This window comes from Lepisosteus oculatus, chromosome 11, assembly GCF_040954835.1.
Source record: "Lepisosteus oculatus isolate fLepOcu1 chromosome 11, fLepOcu1.hap2, whole genome shotgun sequence".
NCBI lineage: Eukaryota > Metazoa > Chordata > Actinopteri > Semionotiformes > Lepisosteidae > Lepisosteus > Lepisosteus oculatus.
In genome coordinates this window covers 8,536,624-8,557,396 of record NC_090706.1, presented here as the reverse complement: position 1 = coordinate 8,557,396, position 20,773 = coordinate 8,536,624, and the positions used below count along the sequence as shown (strand labels likewise).

General features: G+C 35.9%; 1 protein-coding gene across 2 annotated transcripts in view; it reads right to left on the bottom strand.

The window, feature by feature from the left end:
* pacrg (PARK2 co-regulated) overlaps nucleotides 1–20,773 on the bottom strand; it is a 105,895-nt gene that overhangs the window by 17,732 nt on the left and 67,390 nt on the right. The window contains exon 5 of one of the 2 annotated variants that reach the window (XM_015348394.2): nucleotides 5,569–5,774. The exons of the other annotated variant lie outside the window; for it this stretch is intronic. Within the exon in view, the coding sequence (XP_015203880.1) occupies nucleotides 5,584–5,774 (191 nt within the window). The 3' untranslated portion in view covers nucleotides 5,569–5,583. Of the gene's footprint in view, nucleotides 1–5,568; nucleotides 5,775–20,773 lie in introns of those variants that run through there. 2 annotated transcript variants of the gene reach the window in all.

Below are 20,773 nucleotides of genomic sequence, written 5' to 3'. Positions count from 1 at the left end.
AGGTCAGCTGTGATTAATGACCCATGATGGACCACATGGGGGCTTACATCTGTGCAACAATCAAAATGACTGTTAACAAAATTGGATATCACAGTAAGTGCATGAACCATCAAGAAGAAGGACATGAACAGAAGTAGACTACCAGTTTTTATTCATGTTATGTCATAGCTCTGCAAAAGTGATAATTGATCTTGTGGCCACCTGATTAAAATTACAGAGAGAAATATGCCTGCTTAAGCATCCGGTTTTCTATTATTAAATCACCTACTATTCACACGATTCATGCTCAAGTCAAAAGGCTAAATGAACAACAAACAGTGTCTCCAACCTGCCCAAACCCTCCAACCTGATGTTCCACAGTTGGGGGATACATAATACATTTACATAAACCAGTTTTTGACCATTGGTTTGGAGTCAAAGCAATCAACACTCCCATATTAACTTGTTAACAAACCCGTTCAAATTAATTATTTATTAGTATGGAATAAATTCTTATTTGACTCCCCATGCAGAACATAGAAGGAAACCTTGCTTTCTCTTAGAGCAGCACATCAAGTGTCACTGGACAGCTGAGTTTTACTGCAACCATTTAGATTGCAGTCATGTGATGTGTGTGGGATTCTGCGGCCTTACACTGGAATTTAACCAGGTCACTCTCCGCACAAGGCACACTATTCATCAGCTGGTAGGGAGAGAAACTTGTCTGGCCCAAATGAGCCAGCATAAAAAGGAAGCAAAGACGCACCCGTGAATAATCCTGTCAAATCCATTTCCAAATAAAACTTTTGAGAATGCATGGGAAGACGTTACCAGGGAGTATAAGCTGTTTCTCAACATTCCAGTGGAAGGAAAACAGCATGCAAGGTCAAGTCTGAACCAATAAGTAGCTCCTTGTGTATTGTTTAACAAAGTGGCATTTAAGACCAAGCTCTGAGCTTTTTATTTTAATAATGTTTGGGCAGCTCTATACAAATATAATCCAGATAGAAGTGTGGAATAGTGGTTTAGGCTGTAGCTGCCAGACCGGATGGTTGTGAGTTCAAATCCCAGGTGGGACACTGCTGGGGTACTATTGAGCAATGCATTTCACTCCTATTGCTTCAGTTGAAAAAACATCCTGCTGTATAATTGTGTGCTCTCCAGGTTGTCATTGTAGATGGAAATTTAATCTCGGTTGATTTATCTGTTTAAATAAAGGATTATTACCTATGTGAGGGCATTAGAATCTATAGCACAATAAAGGCTGAATCTAAGGAATGAAGTACAGTATTTAGATTAAAATGTACAATTTCAACTTCATAAATTAAATAAATAAATCCTCGACTAATACTTCCTATGTGACCCTGGAATAGATAAGAAAGTAGAAACATTTTATTTCAATTAACTGTCCTAAAATATGATCTATTAGAAAGCAGTTAGTCAGTCCAAGTGATATGAATTGTATTTGGGATAGGTACTTGTTATTGTACTTCAGCACATCATTTTAAGTCATTTCACAGAAGAAATAAGAAAAGAAGTAATGCCTTGCACACATTGCCCTGCTCCACTGAAGTGTTTAGAAGGGATACTTGTGTTTTGTTATAGCTTTACAGGCATTGAGATCTGAAATAAGAATAATACAATCTATAAACACCGAGACCTATGAAAGAAATTTAAACACAAATTCTTCACTAATTCTTCCTGAGTGATTATAATAATGGCAATAGTAAATAATGTTAACTACATGACAACTTATCAACTACTGTACAAACCAATCTGAGTCAATGTAAGTGCTATGTATTGCTTTTCATGCTTTTAAGAGCAGGGAAAAAGTCTTCCAAGGCAAAAACAAAGGAAAGAAATATCTTTGACATTGATTCTGAAGTCCTGCACTTATAGTTACACATTTCCAAAGCTCTAGTACAGCAATATCTAAGAAGAAATATAGAATTTGTAGGTGTAGAAAAGTAGCTGATTGTTCTTATCATGATGGATAATAAGGCTTTTCCATTCTGCTTTTCATAACCAAAGTTCCTGGCTTGATTTTCAAAGCTTCAATGAGTAACAAATAAGAAAAGGATTATGATGCATTTCCTACCACCTTTGTTAAATGCCACCAAATATAATTGTAAAGTAAAAGTATAGCCACTTTAAGCAAATAACTTTCACCTACCACGCAAAAATAAGCTTATAGAAATTTATCTAGGTAACCACCCACAGGTACTTGATTCCAGAGCCAAACATGTGCAGTTCCACACAGTATGTTTGGCAGTTGCAAGGATCCAACTAATTAAAGTTAACAAACAGCTCCACAAGTTGCAGAGTTTGGCTTCATTCCAGACAAATATTAGAGAATCACGTACAATGCACATTACAGAAAACAGCTCTGCTCTGCCTTTAATCGGGTGTGCAAAATCAAAACAGTCTGGATGTTGCCCAACTATCACTTCCCAACATTGCAACTTCCAGCCACCACTGAGTCTCTGCTTTAGCAGGCAAAATCTTATGCAAATTATGCTTGTGTCTTTTATGAATAATAATAATAATAATAATAATAATAATAATAATAATAATAATAATAATCATAAATACAAAGTCCTGTAATCATTACTCTTGGAAGATACAAGGTCTTCTTGTTTTCATTCCAACTTGAGCTGTTTAGCACTTAATTAAATCAATTATTGACTATTGATTATTTGTTGATTTCCTATTTACTGTTTTAAGTTCCCTTTGGGAATTGTGGAAATTGAGTCCCCCAAGAAACCTGCAGGGCTTGACTCTTCAGGACCAGAAAAGCCAATCTTTAAATAGCATTATTGACCAGCATTTTGATTTCTTGTTGCTAGTTATTAAACTGCTCCATCTATGTGTGATATTTCTGGTTAATTCTGATGCCCCGTCACGTGATCTATAATAATACGATTTCGAACAGCTGTATTTGTGCTGGATAGTGCAAATCAAATTTTAACCTTTCTTCACATGGCCAACCATAGGAAGAAACATTCAAAACTTACAAACTGAAAACAAAACTAGAGTAATCCTTTATTCTCTTTCAGTGAATTTCAGCGAATTCCTTTTCCGTGTCTGTATGTCCTTCATGTTTCTTTTCCACTTGGTTGCGCAGCATGAGACAGTACAGTAATGATGGTTATGTTCGCACAGCCAGCTCTAGCACACCAGCTGTGAGTAACAAGCACATCATTGTTCTCAGCAGTCAGAATATTTATTATCCTCCACAGGGGAGGGATAGGCCTGGTGATGGGAATGAAGCAGAGGTGTGTGTATGTATAAATATGTACCATATATTCAACTTTTTGGTAAGCCATAATCAGATTATGTCACTACACCGCACTGGCTTCAAGGGTACAATTTGACCAAGCTGTGACATCACTGTTCTGTGCTGCCATGCAAATTTCCATTTTAAAAAGCAATGACATAAAACAGCATTGGTTGTAAAGTCTATAATATAATGCTCTTCCTCATCATAAACCAGTCTTACCAAATGCTTTAGGGCCTCTAAACACATTACAAAAGTAGAAAAATAACCAATAAGAAAACAATCCCACACATAAATACAATAACAACGCAAACGTTCCAGAAACAAAGATGAAATTAGTGGCATTGGGAGTTTCCCTGTTTGATTAAGATGCTGAAAGCTCTATAACACCTTGGGGGGATATATTGAAAAGTTTAAGCAAATGAAGAACTCATTGTTATAAACAGGAATATTTTAATTGTTCTTAACTTAATCCTTAGTCACTTACAGTATGTATGACTGTAACTTGCTTGTGGCAAATTCTGACAGTGCAGAGAAAACAAAAAAAACATCCCAAGGTTTGTGCATTTCGAGCTGGGGAAAATAGTTTGTGCAAACATAGTGCTAAAAATGCATACAGCATTCTGAATCTTAGAAAGCTAGAAATGTAGAAAGCTCCTGATGTGTCAAGGTAGTGTTTGCCTTTTTGTTACTATAAAAATACAACTAAGCTGGGAAGGACTTTAGTGGTTGGATGTTTCACTGTTTACAGTGCAGTAAGCACAGGGACATTTGATAAGGAATGTTCAACAAAAGGATTAAGATTTCTTTACTCAAGATCTTCATCTGGCGATTTCAGGATTTGAAATTTCAATAAAAATATTCCTATTGTAAGAAAATAAGCCCTTCAATATTCTGATAGGTTCTCTTATAGCACCTACGGTACAAAAATATTTTTTCTTTTAGTTTTACTGCTACAATTTCTTCACAAGAAATTGGTCCACAGTTTCATGAAAAGCCAAATAGAACAAGTACTGTAGGTTAGTTATAAAATATATTATAAAAAAAGAGAGTTGAATATGTTTATGGACCTTCTATAGGAATATTAAATTTTCAAGATAACCCGGCAAAAAATATTGACAGATCTAAATAGATTTAAGATATTTAACGTTTGTAATTACTGTGTCCAAAGATCTGTTCTAAAGCTAATATATGCATAACTGTTTATTTTTTTGTCTCCATTTAATTTTGATTTTGATCTGGATATTTAGCAGATCACTTCTTTTTAAAGCACCTTGCTAATTCTGAACAAAATGTGATGGAGGCTATTTATCATTTCCACAGCCTGCCTCAATGAAGATCACCTCTAGTTTTCAGAAAAAATTAAATTCATAATGCCTCATGCTTAGACTGCTGCGCCTTGAGTAAGCAAAATGAAAGGTTTCATTATTCATATAATTTTTATAGTTGTGTGGGTATTTTTGGTGGTGGTGGGGTCTAAAGACATAATTTTGGTTTGTATATATTTAAGCGTATACATTAGCACGAAGGATATAGTCTGCATTTTGCATGGCTTCATGATGAAACATTAATGAAAAAACATTGTTCTGCTTTTTATTGTCCACTTAAGAAAAGAAGGCATTTTCCTGTTACCATATTACCATCTATGACAGTCCAACCAATTAATAAAACTTACTTTTTGTTTTGTTATAATTATTTTGTCTGTAGCACATCCAAAACCTGTTACTGGATACTTGAGAAACGTTTCATTTTGAGTAATTCAACACCAAATTTACAAGTCTCTGAAGAGTGTAGACTTCAGTGAAAGTGACTTCATGATAAGCAGATATGGAATGCACTTTTTGAACTTAAACTATATCTCATCAGACATTTAATGCATTCTGAGTTTTCATTTAACTATATATATCAAACATTATGACATTCATGTTTTTGTGTATTTAATATTTTTTGTCCCCTGAGATTACAGAACCTAGATTGCCATGCTGACAGAATCTACCAAGAGGCTGATCCATACCCATAACTTAAAAGAGATGACACTTAGGTTTATGTGGCTTAAGAAGAAGCTTAAGTATTGTCTTGGTATTGTCCATGCACTGTAATTCAAAGTAATTTCTACAGAAAGCAAAAATCAAGACTTTTGCATGTCAAGGTGGTTTGAAAAAGACTTTTGCTTATCATTTTAAATGTGTCCATTTCATTTCTACGAAAATGTGGTGCCAATTCTGTAAATTGAGCAAACAGCTGTTCAACCTTTGGGTGGGATCTTAAGCATGTACCAATAAATACCCTATCTGAAACACAAGCACCATCAGTCACTTTATTGTTCTCTATGAAAATAAGATCTCTAGACCATTCGAGGGAGGATTAGGAGAAGAATGTGCGGGATATACAGAGTTCCTTGTGTGCAGAGGGAAAGACAGCCAAAAACAGACAGCAGCCCAATTAAGTATGATCCCAGCGGAGGAGTGTGCCCTTGTCTGCCAGGGCTCCCACGGAACATCCAAGGACACTGCTTTGGCTGGATGGGAGGGAAGGAAGAACATTTGTTAATCATTCCTCCCAAAAGACGAGCTACTTCAAGGCTTTGGAGGCACTGATCAGCCGCTTGGATAGTCAGCCATCTGGGAGACATCACTCATGTACTGTACCTGAACACAGCACTGTACTAGAAGCAACATAAATCAACACATTGCTATGGAACAAACTTTTCTTGCTGGCTTCTTTTCATTTTTGTTGTCTTCTCTTCATACCCAGTATCATGAAAAACAGCTGTTATGTGCAAACCTAAATCCCACTGAATAAAGCAAAAAAAAAAAATGTGTGAATCATTTAGCAAGACCAGTGCCCAGGGAAATATATGACAGGATTCAACTGTTTTCAAATACCAGTTTAATGTTAAACTGGAAATTGTTGTTTTTTAATTTATCATTGAAAATAAAAATGTGCTGCAATTGCATCTGTGACCAGAAGAAAGAATTAACAGAATAAACAGAAAACTAGCATCTATACATAAGAAAGAAGTTAAGTCTTTGTCTCATTGTCTACTGTATTAATTTACTTAAACCTTTGAAACATTGGACTGCAAGCTGGCTGGTTCATTTTCTACTAAACAGTTAATGTAAGGGAGGGAGAGAGAGCACAAGCAGGGAGGAGGTGTTGTTGATGAGTTTGTACTCGAGCACAAAATGGAAAAGCATTTCTGGTTTTCACTGTGTGGAAAAAGCCTGGCTCTCAGAAGCATCCTTATAAATTTTACAGGATCTCACAGATTCAATCTGAGGTGAAATGCAAATGCTAGACTCAGATGGTGCTGTGGAAGACATGCGGCTGAGAGATTGGATAGCAGAAGGATTTTGACATATTGGGCCACACTCCCGGCAGGCCTCAGATTAGCTCCTGTAAGGCAAAAAAAGATGGAAGACAGAGACTAAATTATGAGCCTTCTTGCAGTGGTGAAGGAGTATCCGTAAAGAGCTAAAGGATTTGCCCCAAGCTTTATGCCATCACTCCTCTATCTTCACTGATTTTTAAGGTAGATACACTAATGTCTCTTAGGTCAAAATATACTTGTTAGGTATAAAATATACTTGAATGGGCTTTCTGAATTTTCTTCCTTTTTCATTTTTGGGAAACATACCATACACATATAGGCATGACAGAAGCTTTGCCTCACCATATAATTAGTGATAATGCCAAAATGATATAAAACTAACAATTTTTCCCAGCGTGTTTCCAAGCGCTTATGCTTAAAGGTTCCAAAAAGACTACAGGGTCTTGTTATTTATTGAATTCGTTTTATTAAATTCTACAAACAATGCATATTGGCTTCCAGAAGGAAAGTAAGGACCCATATTGATTATGGACTGCTTTTGGTATAAAAACATGATTAAAGCTGAGAAATTAAAAATAAAACTTTTTGCAGCTGCTTAAATATAACCTTTCTTTGCCGGAGGTGCTGTCTTTTTCAATAACATTTTACAATAAATAAAATATACTGTTTAGCATGAAACTTATGCATCAGTGCTTTAAAGCTAGCTGTGACAGAATGAAAAAAATCCACCTCTTTCACTTCTTCTGATTTTTAACTGTTCTATTTCTTATGTTTACCTAGGCACAAACTGATCCAAATCTAATTGGTCACTGTAACGCTTTTCTTGTGATTTGCCAGGAGAAATAGAACACCTTAAGTCACATGTTCCAATTTCACAGAACTGTGAAAACAGAATCTGGGAAAACATTTTCTCTTAGAGCCCAGTATGAATCATAAGCAAGTTTAATCACAAAACACCCTTCTTATACCAAATAACCACTGGTCTCAGCATAAAAACAGGAAATGAAAAGATTGCTGTGGAAGGTAGACCGACAGTTGAACTTATTCTTATTTTAATGTCATTTTTAGATATTTTGCAACAATCCTGTTGCATTGCCTTAGCTCTAGATTCAGAAAGAAGCACAATAGGGTCCAGTACCTGGCCAAGTAATTATTGGTCTACCCACTAATAATACAAAAAAGCATAGCACTTTAAATGTTTGCATGTGGACAGAAATTTTTTAGATTCTGTTTTCATCAACAGCTTTAAATACTTTAGCCGTTTTGTTGCATTTGATACAATTTCTGTCGCATACTGCATGTGCAAACAATTACATGCCAGTAACCCATTTGAAAAAAAAGCTTACCATCATATTTAGTACGCTTTTGTTTGGTAAAGGTGCCTTTTACACTACAGAAACCCATCTCTGGGCTTAAATGTGGAAAACTGAAGATGTTGGGTTCTCTTCTTGAATATTCAAGTGATTAGTTGTTCAGGAGAAATAAAAAAGACCCACCACTGCAATGCTCTGTATGACCTAATGAGCCAGTTACTTCCAATCATATCATAGTGCTACTTGCTCCAGTCAGCTGTTTTTTATAACTGTGTGAAAAATATGTTGCTGCTTCAATAAAACCTCTCTAGACAGGATCATTGTGGGTTCTGTTTCATCATCGTAGTCTGCAAAAAACTGAACCTGTGCAAGAGCAAAATATATTTACTCATTAATAAATAATAATGTATACCAAAGCACACAGAATTAAAAAAGGCAACCATTTTCAAAATTATGATCCAAATAAAATATTCATACTGCTCCTCACTGTTTCTTGTCTCTACATAAATATATATTAGATCACCACATTAATGCTTTAATCAAGCAGATGCTAAATTTAACAATAGAAATGAAAACCTAATATAAACCTCATCTTGGGAGCCACCACACTATATTCAGCTGAACTAATTAGCCCACAGTTAACATTGCTGCAGCACAGAAGCTTCACCTACCCTGGGCTCAGCCTCCAATTGAGTGTTGTAAAAGTTTAACTAGATGGAACTAAACACAAGGGGCTCAATTTGCTATAAAACTTTACAACACCTCTCCTTTCTTCCAAATATATATGAGAAAGCAGGCCACAGAAAGAAATAACTTCAGGGCTCACAACAAGCTTCAAGTCTAAAATACAAAGTTAGCATTTAGAAAATATGTATGGGTTCTTCCTTCTTCACTATCGTTTGTAGACTAAACTTATTAAATTGGGCCCACAGAGCTCTCATATAAATATCATCTGAAAAGGGTTTTAGAATCATACAGATTCACAGTTTTCACAGCAAACAGCCAATTATTACAAATAAAACCTCAAACCACTATAGATCACGGCCGAAGGGAAGTGAGAGGATTTTGAGCTTCAATGTGTTGCAGGGAGGTGTAATAAATGAATCTAGAAGTTGCACAGCAATGCTGAAAAAGTGAAGAAATCCCAGATTTTTTCAACAGAATTTTAATTATGAAATGTTTAATTTCTAAAGATGTACAAAACACATGGATGTCCATCATAGCCACATTCTGTCTTCAGAGGACAAAAATTAATATTTATATTTCAATCCAGTCTGAAACAACATAAAAACAAACTCCATTATTTGAAACCCTTATTTGAAAATTAAAAACACAAAATTGATGTAATGACTTCCAAGTTCCATTTCTGCATTCATGGCCCAAGTGGTAGCAGTTAAACTTTGAAGACATCACTTTATATTTGAGCAATATATTCCATGTGGAGCTGAGACAAATAAATAGCCACCGAAGCAATGAATTCATAATTGGGCACTTATCTATACAAACTAATCAGTGGTGGAAATAATGTAATTTCGTATAAAACAGGTGAAATAGGAGTCAACATTATGATTTGAAGCCACCACCAAGATAAGGGTGTAGCTTTTACAATATATGTAGCACCGATACTAAAAACCTACTGTGGACTGGGTCTTTCACATGAAGAATTGTTATGTAAAAAAGGAAACATCCAGCAAATTACAATATATATTTCATGTTTTAATATCTGTACCATAGCTATATCCTGTAGTAAATGTGATCATGTTGAACATATATGAAGGATTCAGAACAGAATGGATGTCATTCATTAGTCAAAGCACTATAGTTTACATTGTTTAAGAATACTTTCTATACCCTGCCACTGCCAAAATATTAGTAACTTCCAATCAGACTTGTGGACTCCAGAGGCAGGCATGGCTTGAGAAGCAAACAATGTACTTTCATGGATGACCCTGGACAGAACACTCACTAGATCTTAATCCTATTGATATAGTAGAAGAGGTGTAATTTGCAGTTCAGCTCCACAGTCCACTACTGTTAGTACAATGTCAGCTGAAGGCTATAGAGCTGGGAGAATGAGATGGCATTGGATAGTACATTTTTCAAAACGCAGAATACTTTGCTCTTCCTATTCATACTGTTGTTGCTACTGACAGATGCCAAACATGTTATTCAGTGGTGGTTCCCAATATTGTAGTCAATGTGTGTAAAAGAGAACATGGTATGTGCTTTCTGTTGGTCAATTTAACCCAATGATGGGCAATAGATTCCCTAACAATACAGACATCAAAGGTTTTGTTTAGGTCTTAAAAAATTTACAGATACTGAGCCATAAGTTTGTGTATCTTTCAAATCATATAGTTGGAATACCTTGAAAAATCAATAAACACATGCAGTTCAGCCAGTAATAACACAAATTAACTGAGAGTCAAGTGTAGTTATCCTTCATGAGTTTGACATGCTTGGTTTATAAAGTGTCATCTTTCTCATCTAGAGCTCACAAGATAGCTAACATACTGTCCAACCATGTCCACCATTACTTTGGTAAGATATTCTGTTTTATTCACAACTCGTGAGATTCCAGTGATCCTTTCATTCATGACCACAAGAGCTGCAGAATCTAGAAATATCCCTTCAGTTTGGTGTCTCATTCTTTTTCTGAGTCCTATTTAAGAAAATAGATGAAAAATTGGGAAAATCAATACATTTCACAAACTATGGATTTTCTGTTTTGGAGCTCTAACCTAAACACTAGATTCTAGTGCCAGATAGACATTTCATGGGGCCTGATAGGCAATCACTTCACTAACAGGGCACTTCAATATTTAATGCAAACATTCTAAAAAAGTAAGGGCTTCTGTCATACAACTGAAATTGACAATGATATTATTAAGATTATGTTACACACTCCAATAAAATGTCATGGGCACACACTAATAAAGAGCCTCCTAGGAAATAAGTCAGCTAAATTATTAAACGCTTTCATTTAAAAATGTCCAAAATGAAGCTGAAATGATTTACATTAAGGCAGAAAAGGTCACAACAGTATTGTGAGGTTTAATTAACCTCCTCACACCATCCATGCTCCATTATGTCTATCAGAGCAAAAGGGATAAATGGATTGCCAAATAAAACCTGCCATTGTCTGATAGTTCTGTGATACAGCAGGGTGTTCACAGGGTCCTGGAAGTTTTGTATTACATTCAGAAAGTTCTGAGTAGTGGCACAGGAATGCTATTACTGGTGCTTTTAGTTTTGACCCTCAAACAAGAAGCCTTTACCTCCAGAATGAATCTGCACTGATTACTGGTTAAAGTATTCTCAAATTCAAAGGCGTTGCACCCAAATTCCTTTTGGTTGGTAAATAAAAGAGGCTTATTTTTTATCCGTCTGTTACAGTGAAAGTCAAAGATCAGTGTCTGAAGTCCGTGAATCAAACCTTTTAAAAGGATTGACTTGTTCAGTGTATACCTATCTCTGTTTCTGTCCTGGAGGAAATGCTTTCCTGTAATGAAACCACAAAGGCAGGCCAGACATGAAAACTTTGAAGACTATTTGGTTAAACAGAAAAGTAAAATAAAAACACAGAGAAGCCAGTGTTCTGCAATGTCTAGGGAGGAAAATATATAAAAAGCCTTTTACAGCATTTTTGCACATACATCAGGGAATTGTAATTAAATGCAGTGCTTGGCAAAACTACTGTTGAGAATGTGCTTTCTTTACCTTTGGACCCAGGGTTTTACAACAAGAGCAAAGAGTGCACCACACAGTTTTTAGAACCCAAACATATTTTATCATTTTAACCCCCAATGTGAATTAAAAACTAATTGCTTAGTTGCTATGGTAATTTTTTATTTCTAGGATACAGGGCAATTGTCAGATCCTGAGAGGGCCGGGTTGGTCCCTTAATCCAGAACAAACGACAAAGTGAAGAAAGTCTCCCATTAACCCCAAAGTTGCAATATTGCTTTAAGCATGGAACTGTAGTTGTCTCAAAAGGTTTTCCCATATTTGCAAAAGCAATTGTTAAAGCAAATTGGATACAAGGGAATCAGCAGCAAAGTTTTTATAACTAAATTAATTTGGCTAGATTAAATAAATCAATGCTAGTGTTACATTTGACAAGAAAAACAAACATCTGTATATGTATGGTTTACAAAGGAAACGTATGTAACTGGCATCCCATCCAGGCTGTTTCCCGCTTTATGCTTATTGCTTGCCTGGATAGGTTCTGGCTTTCCTACGACCCTAAATCAGATGAAGCAGTTAGAAAACGGATTGATGGATGAAGGTTGTATGTATTATTTGTATGACCGAGAAATCATTTTTTTCCTAGCATCTGTTAAGTTAAAAGAGTTTCTTCAAATTCTTTGTAACACAAGAGCAACTTCTTTCCACTTCTTTCCAAAGTGTGACTTCTTTAAGAAATGTAAGAGATAAACTTATGACATTTCATGTTTAATTTGAATGTAAAAGAATTATGCACCTTTCAGTTAAAGGGATACTGTATCTACAGGAGAAAATAGTTACAGAAATCGTGACTTTTTAAACGTTTAAAAGAAACAGCTGGTAAAGCTAAACATGAAAGAGGTAAAGAAAATGTTTGCAGTGGCCTGCGTTGTTGCAGTATGTTTTTTAAAAAGATTTGGCCATATGTTCACTACAATAAGATCCTAAAGGAGCCACAGAAGCCAAGGACAGCTTCAGATCGACTCTTTGATTTTTTCTTCTGATTCTTGCTTGTGTAAAATCCATGATGGGCTATTGGAACTTTGTTTCAAGCTGACCTGGAGACAGGTCTCTTTTTGTTTATCCCTTGTTCTATCCTTTTGTTTGGGATTTTATTTGAATCATGGCGTGAGTGCATTCCATTTCCTGGCGTCAGAGTACCCTGGCCTAACTTGATATTATTTTATCAGGAGCTCTGGACTGGTAGGATGCATGGCGCCATGGTGGGTAGACAATGGAAGGCCGGAGTGCTGCTGCTGATTTTAGAGGATCTTACAAAAAACAATTTTTGAGTGGTAAAGGTAATGTTATGTAAGTTTTGCATTTTCCTTAAATTGTTTAAAACACAACAAACGTTTCACACAGTAAAACTGTTTTAAGCCCCAGAGGCTAATACATTTGGACAGAAATCTTTAATTTATGAGTCTTTAATTCTATAGATGCCACTATTTATTTGTTAAATTATATGCAGATTAATCAGATATATCCAGACACATAAAACGGGCTTTAATATCATTTTTCAATCTAGTTCTTATTTTTCCCCCTTTTGCAAACTGATCTGGTAATGTCTTCATGGGTCAGTTTTGGGCATGGTGGTACAAGTCACATAGGAGTGTTGCAAAAAGGGATCATGTTTCACTCTCTGCTATGATCTCACTTCCTTATGACCCAAAGCTCAGACTGGAACAATACTCTAAACTTTAATTTGAGAGTGTGGAGTGTGTTGTATCTTCATTGTGTGTGTTAAGACACATATTCAGAAGTTACAGAAAGGCCCTGTATAAAGTAAATGTGTCTGCTATGTTTTTGATTTTACCCACTTGGCTAAACATCTGATACTTGGCAATACGATTGGCATATCTGGCCATCCTAATACAGTGAAGTGAGGTGAGTCACTCAGAAGTGATCACAGGAGACAGATTTATATTCACAGTGATGTGATGATAACATGGCAATAGGTAGAAAAGGTTTAGCTAAGCTTCCACTGGACATTAGCTATGAGCTCTAAAAATGTCAAAAGAAAGGACATTTTTCGATCACTAGAGACTAGAACGTTTGTAAAAACTCAGTTTAAATATTTATATGACATCTCTGGCCTTTATACAAAGGAGCTACATAGGGGAGACAGCCTTAAGGACTGGTATTGGTTTTAGTGTGAGTAGGTCTGATGAGGTACAGCATGTGGGCAAGTCTGTTAATGGCTCAGTCACAGTGACTTGCCACACTTGCCTTCCTGGTGAAACTCTGTACTCAGCAGTTGCTATGGATTGGAATGTGTTTCTACTGAATGTTTTTTATTGGTGATCAATAATAAAGCCTGCAGAGATTAGTGGCTTGTGCACTGTTGATAGGCTTCATTCATTACAGGTCTTTAATAACAGCTGGGCCCTTAGGATACTGTGGATGTGTTCAGGCGTCCAGTAGCCATGAAAAGATGCATAAAGCCTTCCCAAAAGCTGATGCTCAGAGTTGTTGGGCATTAATAAAGTGACTGGAACAGGAAATTCTCAATGTATGTTGTGATATTATCTATTCTACATTATAGGAAAACACACCTGTGCAATGCACAGACATGTATGATTGAGTCATTTACAAATGCAACAGGTTTTTTTCCATGCACATCTGTTCTTTAGAACGTTATAAAAATACAACAAAGCAGGGTGAATAACGCTAATTATCCTACATAATAAATATTTCCCACTTCCTTTCATTTTGATGAATAATCAACCCCAGAATAGCAATGCCTGGGGTAAAATTACTGCAATATGCGAGAATGGATAGATCACATTCCAGTGTTGTGCTTATACTAAGTCCTGAGATTATTATTAGTTTTTGCACACGGTGTTTGATTATTTTAGTGGGCTAGTTTGATTTACCTCTGCCCGATGGTGTACAGTTAACAAATGTGCACTATGGATATTGGCAGGCATTAATGAAACAATGTTCTATGCACGCACATCTTAAAAATACTTAGGCCTTTTTTAAATTGAAATACAATTATGCAAGTTATCAAATCTGGGTCATTTTTGTAGTCTACAGATAATATAGAGCTAAGAAATCAGAGTATTTGCAATGGCCTTTACCAGCATGATAGTCAAATAGGTGATTTGGTATCATCCACAAGACAAATGCTATCCACTAACCCTTTTTTCCACTCATCCGCGTACTTTGTGAATGATTTATTGTTTTGTATAGTGCTAGAATAGTATAGGAATGAGTAATAAGGTATCCACTATATAAATATTTGATACATGGGCACATTGAATCATTTATTCTGATGAGTGTGGTATGTACAATGCAGGGCACATGCTCAGTCACAGGATACAAAGCTATTTTAAATCATTAGAACCAACCTTCCCAAGGAACACATTTGTACTTCATGGAGATTTCATTTTTTTTCAGTTAAATAAGATTTAGAAGTACAATATCATGTTTAAGTAAACTATTTTTGAAAAATAATTTAAACTATACCAAGAATAACAAGACCAGCCTAATTGTGACATTAACTATGATTCTAAACACGAGAGACTTTGGAAATTGTGCAGCCCTGAAGTAGCATGTTAATACTCAGGCCATTTCCTAAAATTTCCCACTACCAGAACTGCACTTCACCTACAATTCAGCAGAAAAATATTTTATGTCCATCTGAAATACCTTACTGATCACTAGAATAAATACTTTTATATAAAGAGAAATACATCTGTTTATATTAATCTAAGAAACTACATTAAAATATTGCAACAGTCCTGCATGTGATCCTTTCCTCTATTTTCTACATTTCTACATGAATTACTATATTATACATTCTAACATTTACATTTGCATTAGTGTTTAGGCCAGCTTCAAGAGAACTTCAACACCCAGGCATCACTGACTTGTTTCATTGTAAAAACTCAAGATTTTCCATTCATGGCAACAGACTACAAACCAGGTGGTAACAACAGTTGTCAGTTGTCTTTTTTTCTTATGTATAACATATATATATTAAATAACACTCCTTCACCCTTCTGTGGCCTCCCATACAGGAGACCTTCTGAGTGATTGAATAGAGCAGATTTCCTGCTCTTGTTGCTAATACAATATGGCAAAATCTGCTTGAGTGGATCTACTTTCAGAGGCAAGAGAGTTATGGAAGAAGATAGGACAACTGGCTCTGTGAAAACAGGGGCCTCTGTGACACAGCAGGCTCTAAATGGTTAGATGGAAAAACTATAGGATGACACTTTAAAAAGACATTAAGACACAGCCACTATCTGCAGTGACCATGTGTCACCACATAATCTTCTGCGAAACCAGTGCCTGGGCTTGATCTAGGCATCGCTGTGCTTCTGAACAAGAAAGATCTGGTTACTTTTGGTAACCAGGGACAGCAGGTGAGAGACAGCCGGTGGAGTCTAATCAAAGTTTCTCTTACGTAAGAATGAAAGACGCCAAGTGTTTAAGAATATATTTCCTCATTGAAATGAAATTCTGTGACAACAAGGAAAAGCTCCAGTGTTTGTAAACTATAACTGTGTTTCGGGTGGTGCAAAACAATATAACATGCACACATGCCACATAACAGGTTATCTTGCTGTAAGATTGTGATTCAAACAAGGCTGGACAAAGGGCTGCACTCATACCTGGGAAACATACGAACATACCTCTGGGAACGTCAAACACAATGATGTAGTAGTGTGCTTGCAGGGAATTCACTGGCTGGTATTATACTGTCACAGATTCAGCTGCAATACCCTGAATGGAACAAATCTAATGCAGGATATTAACAGCATATCTCCAACTATATACACCTTCACTGCAGTAAATCATTTGTCCAATCCAAATGCTATTAAGACAAAAAAAAAAGATACGGTGAAATAGCAGCATGTTCACTTTACTGAAAAATACTGAAAAGCAGCACCGGTCTTGTAAGCAAAATTATTTATTTTTGTTTATAGAAAAAAAGGTTTATCTATACAGTTTTCCCAAAACAATGCAGGAAAGAAATTCTGGACAACATATCTAAAATAATACTTCCCCCTGAAACTACACATGAAAAAGTGAAAATGAGCCAGGCATATACAGTGTTAATGGTTTTGCGTGGCTTTATGAAGAACTGAAGATATTGGTGAACTAAGAAGAAACAATCTACCCTGAAAAAAAGCAAGAAGGTATGCCAACTGGAAAAAGAATAAACCAACATAAAGCTGCATCTGTCTTCTTGCACAAGGTTAGTGCACAACTCATTACAACTTCGCATTGTGGAGAGCTCTGACTGCAGCTGTCCTTGCTACCTCTATCCACAATACTGCGAGACCTATGCACAGATTTTGGAATCTTGTACAGTCATTAATAAAATTGTAATTGGGGTTGGGTATGTTTGTTGGGGGGGGGGCAAAGCACCAGGAACAAAGCACATAATTATGAAAATAAATAAATAAAACTGCCTCTCGAAGCAGAAATGGAAAGTGTGACATGCCGGTTGCCTGAATTCCTCAGATTATGCATGAGCTTCAGCCTTATCTCGTGACCTTTAAATTGAAGGCAAGAAATGACTTCAGCCCAGGGCTTGTGGAGCATGCCTGATTGGCTACCTGCTCAAACCTGCTGACAATAGAAATTAACAGAACCACCAGGCATATCCAAAGGGAAATTATTTTAATATATATATTTATAGTTTCTTTCTTAAACATGGAGAAGCAAAAAAGTCATTATGTGCTCTCAGGCATGCTGAGTAGGAACAGCACTGCAATTACCTTTTGCTCTGTTGGAACCATGCTGCATTGTATTTTAATAACAGATAGTATAGCGCATTTGATCAAATGATAAATATTACATACCTATGGGGATAAAGTGCCGACGTGACTGGAAACCCTGCTGTGGGAACAGTGCAGTATGGGAAATATACTGCCCTGAAGGCTTTTACAAAATGGGTTTTTAGGAGAATTAAGCACTATCATAATGACCCAAGAGCCTATTCATTCAGGATCACTGTAACTTTATTCCTAAAAATAACATGACAATGCTTTTGAAACATATAAGTAGAGCAATAAAAATCTATTCCTTTCTTTAGCCTCATTATTACCAAGTCTGGTTCTTGTTAAATCAGAATCCATACTTGTTGTTCTATAAGGTCAATAAAAATTGGCCTAATCATGTGCATGTTAAGTGCACTTTTGAAAAGCCAAAGCAAAATCATTAACACTGACAAAACTAGATAGATCGTGTGCCTGCAAAAAATGCTTTGACATCAAATAATAATGAAATTATTTTATGCCTTTTGAACCTGTTTCTGAGTTTCACAAATTCACTCAACTGCTGACACAGATGTCACAGTAAACATTTTTCTTTGCTTTTGGCATATACACTGACATGCAGTAGGGGTTTTGATTTTACAGACCCACAAGGAGGCAATGAGTCCTCAGCTGACAAATTCAAAGCAATGTATTAATTAAGAAAATCACAAAACATAAGATAAGGAACAACAGCACAAAAAGATCCATGACAAACTGTATTTCAGATGGTATGAATCAAGAGATGATAGTAGCATACATACAGGGACAGCTAAATTTAATAAATATGCAAAAACTAAATATGGTTCTACCGTATTTAAGTAAGGTATTAACTTGCAGGTTATATTTTCCATTAATAAGTGGTTTGGTATAAGCTGTTGAAAAGGTTTCAAAATCCATTCATTTAAAATAAAAAAAGAATAGTTAAAATATCAATACAAATTCCTATTATTATTACCACCATCCACACATTTAATGAACTATTTTTATAACAAATGTCAATAATAGTATATTAGAATAATACTTGACTTAGTAGATTATGAATTAGCAAAAAATCACAATGCATATCCCAAAACAGAATTAATATTTCACTGTTTAAGGGTCAGTCTTTGTGTCAGTCAAACGTAATCACTTTGTAATGTGGGAAACCTTTCTCCATGGGGGACCTAAGTGAGGCTTTTCTGAAATTTTGTCAAGAGAAAAAATGTGCTATACAGACAGACAGGGAAGTAAGCCACTGCAAAATGTTATCTATGTTGGCCACATTCCTAGCAGGAAGATAAAAGGGGCAAAATTAGCTAGATCACACAAGGGCTGGCAGTGATGAATAGCATATAAAAGACCTACACTACAAAGATAAGAGAAAAAACAAAACAAGAAACATTATTTCAAAGAGGACACAAGTAAAATGGATGCTTAATCACCATCAATGTCATTTTTACTTCCTTTGGAATTTGAAAATTTGCTTTAGTTGTCACTAAGATACAACGTCAGAATTATTGTTAACTGCATAAGTTCATTCATATTCTAAAATTGCAACAGAAAGACAACATTAATGATGAGACAGAGTCAAGAGTTCTCTATTAAAACTGTGATCTGATCATGACAGAAATACTGCTGCTGTGATCAGTTTCTTGCTTAGGTCATAGTCATCATCATGCTAAGTCGATGGCATTAAGTATATATATATAAGTATATATATATGTGTGTGTGAATATCCCTTGTGCAATCAAACTAAATCAAAATAAATTTAAAATAAAGAGCATTCATACTTCTGTAATAAAGTAGATGACTAATCAAAAATTAATTGTTATGAAGAAACCTAAACACTGCATTGATTTACAACCAATTCCATTGCATCACAGGAACAGAATGATGTCCAACAGCACTTTCATGTTACATGCAGTGACAAAAAACAGGTTAAAATCTCCCTTTTGCTGTTTTCGGACAATTAATTCACTCAAGCCTGGAGAAGACAATATTATGAAACAAAAAGGTATACTGTGTATAATTGGCCAATATAATTACTCAGATCACACAACTTATAAAAAGTTAGTGTTTTTACATTACATTTATGGTCTAAACATCATTGCAGTTTTTACTATTGCCACACTGTACTGTGGACTGATATCACACTTAGTCAGGAGGTTTCCCATTAATCCTCCAGACCCTCAGAAGACAGAATGGTGTGCTATTTCTTTCTCTCCCAGAGGCAGCACTTGTTGATTACAAGGCCTCTATCGCTCATACGCAGACAGTCATACTCAGCTGTCCTTCGCATAATGCAGTGTTGCCCTGGGTGTTCTCAAGTTAATAAGTCTCCCTAGACAACTAACACCATTTACCACAGTGTCTGGTTTTTCAGATCTCAAAGGCAAATCCCACTTTTCCTTTCCTTCTGAGATGAGATCCCTCAGCTCCATGTATTTTATGGAACCACACAATCTTCCAAATGCCTGTGGCATTCCAGGGTTACAATGTGCCTTTGTCACCTGACATGATAAAATAAACAGAGCCAAACAACATTTTTTGAGCCTGCTACAGCCTGCCTGGAGCCCACAGTACTGGACATTCTATGTTGTTCATGACTCACTTCAACACCCAATTGTAGTATCTGCTTCATACGTCTAGTGTTTTATTTGCACAAATGGTTGAATTAAGTAATCAAACACCTAGGTGGAATGTAAATAAAAAAGACCCTGCAGCTCTCCAGAGCTGCTGACCAGGTGCTTAGTTAGGCACACGTGTTGTTTTCCACTTTCTTAAAATGAGAATAATCACTTCTCTATTACTTCCACAAGCTGTTTGTGTTAGGAATGCCTTGAAGAAAACAGAGTGCACTATTTCCTTGATTAAAATATTGCTCTTAATATAAATATAATAATAAATATTGTATTTTGAAAAACACACTGAACCAAATTAATCTGATCTGAAATGTTCCTTAAAACCAAAAGATCATGTGGTAAAACATTAACATCATCAAAATATCTGAATTTGTGTTATGCAGCAGAAATGTACAGAATGGTTCATTGCTGTTGCTGTGCTGCCTTCACACATGATGTAGACAGTATTTACCAGTGCTAAGTGATAGACCTGAAGATGGGAAACAAAAATTAGATCACTGCCAGTATGTGGCTCAAAGAGTAAATTGCAATGAGAAATTCGTGCCTAGCACGTGGAATTTAATTGGCGGAAGATCTGTGGAAGGACAGTACAAAGTTGTCTGTTTGCAGTGGACTGAACAAAGAAATGACTTGAACTGGTAGAGAACACTACTACAACTGAAGATATAAAGGTCCTCTGTGTGTAGCATGAGGGCACAGGGTTTCTGGACAGTACATCTTTCAATTTGGCATGTAAGCTATCAGTTTAGCAC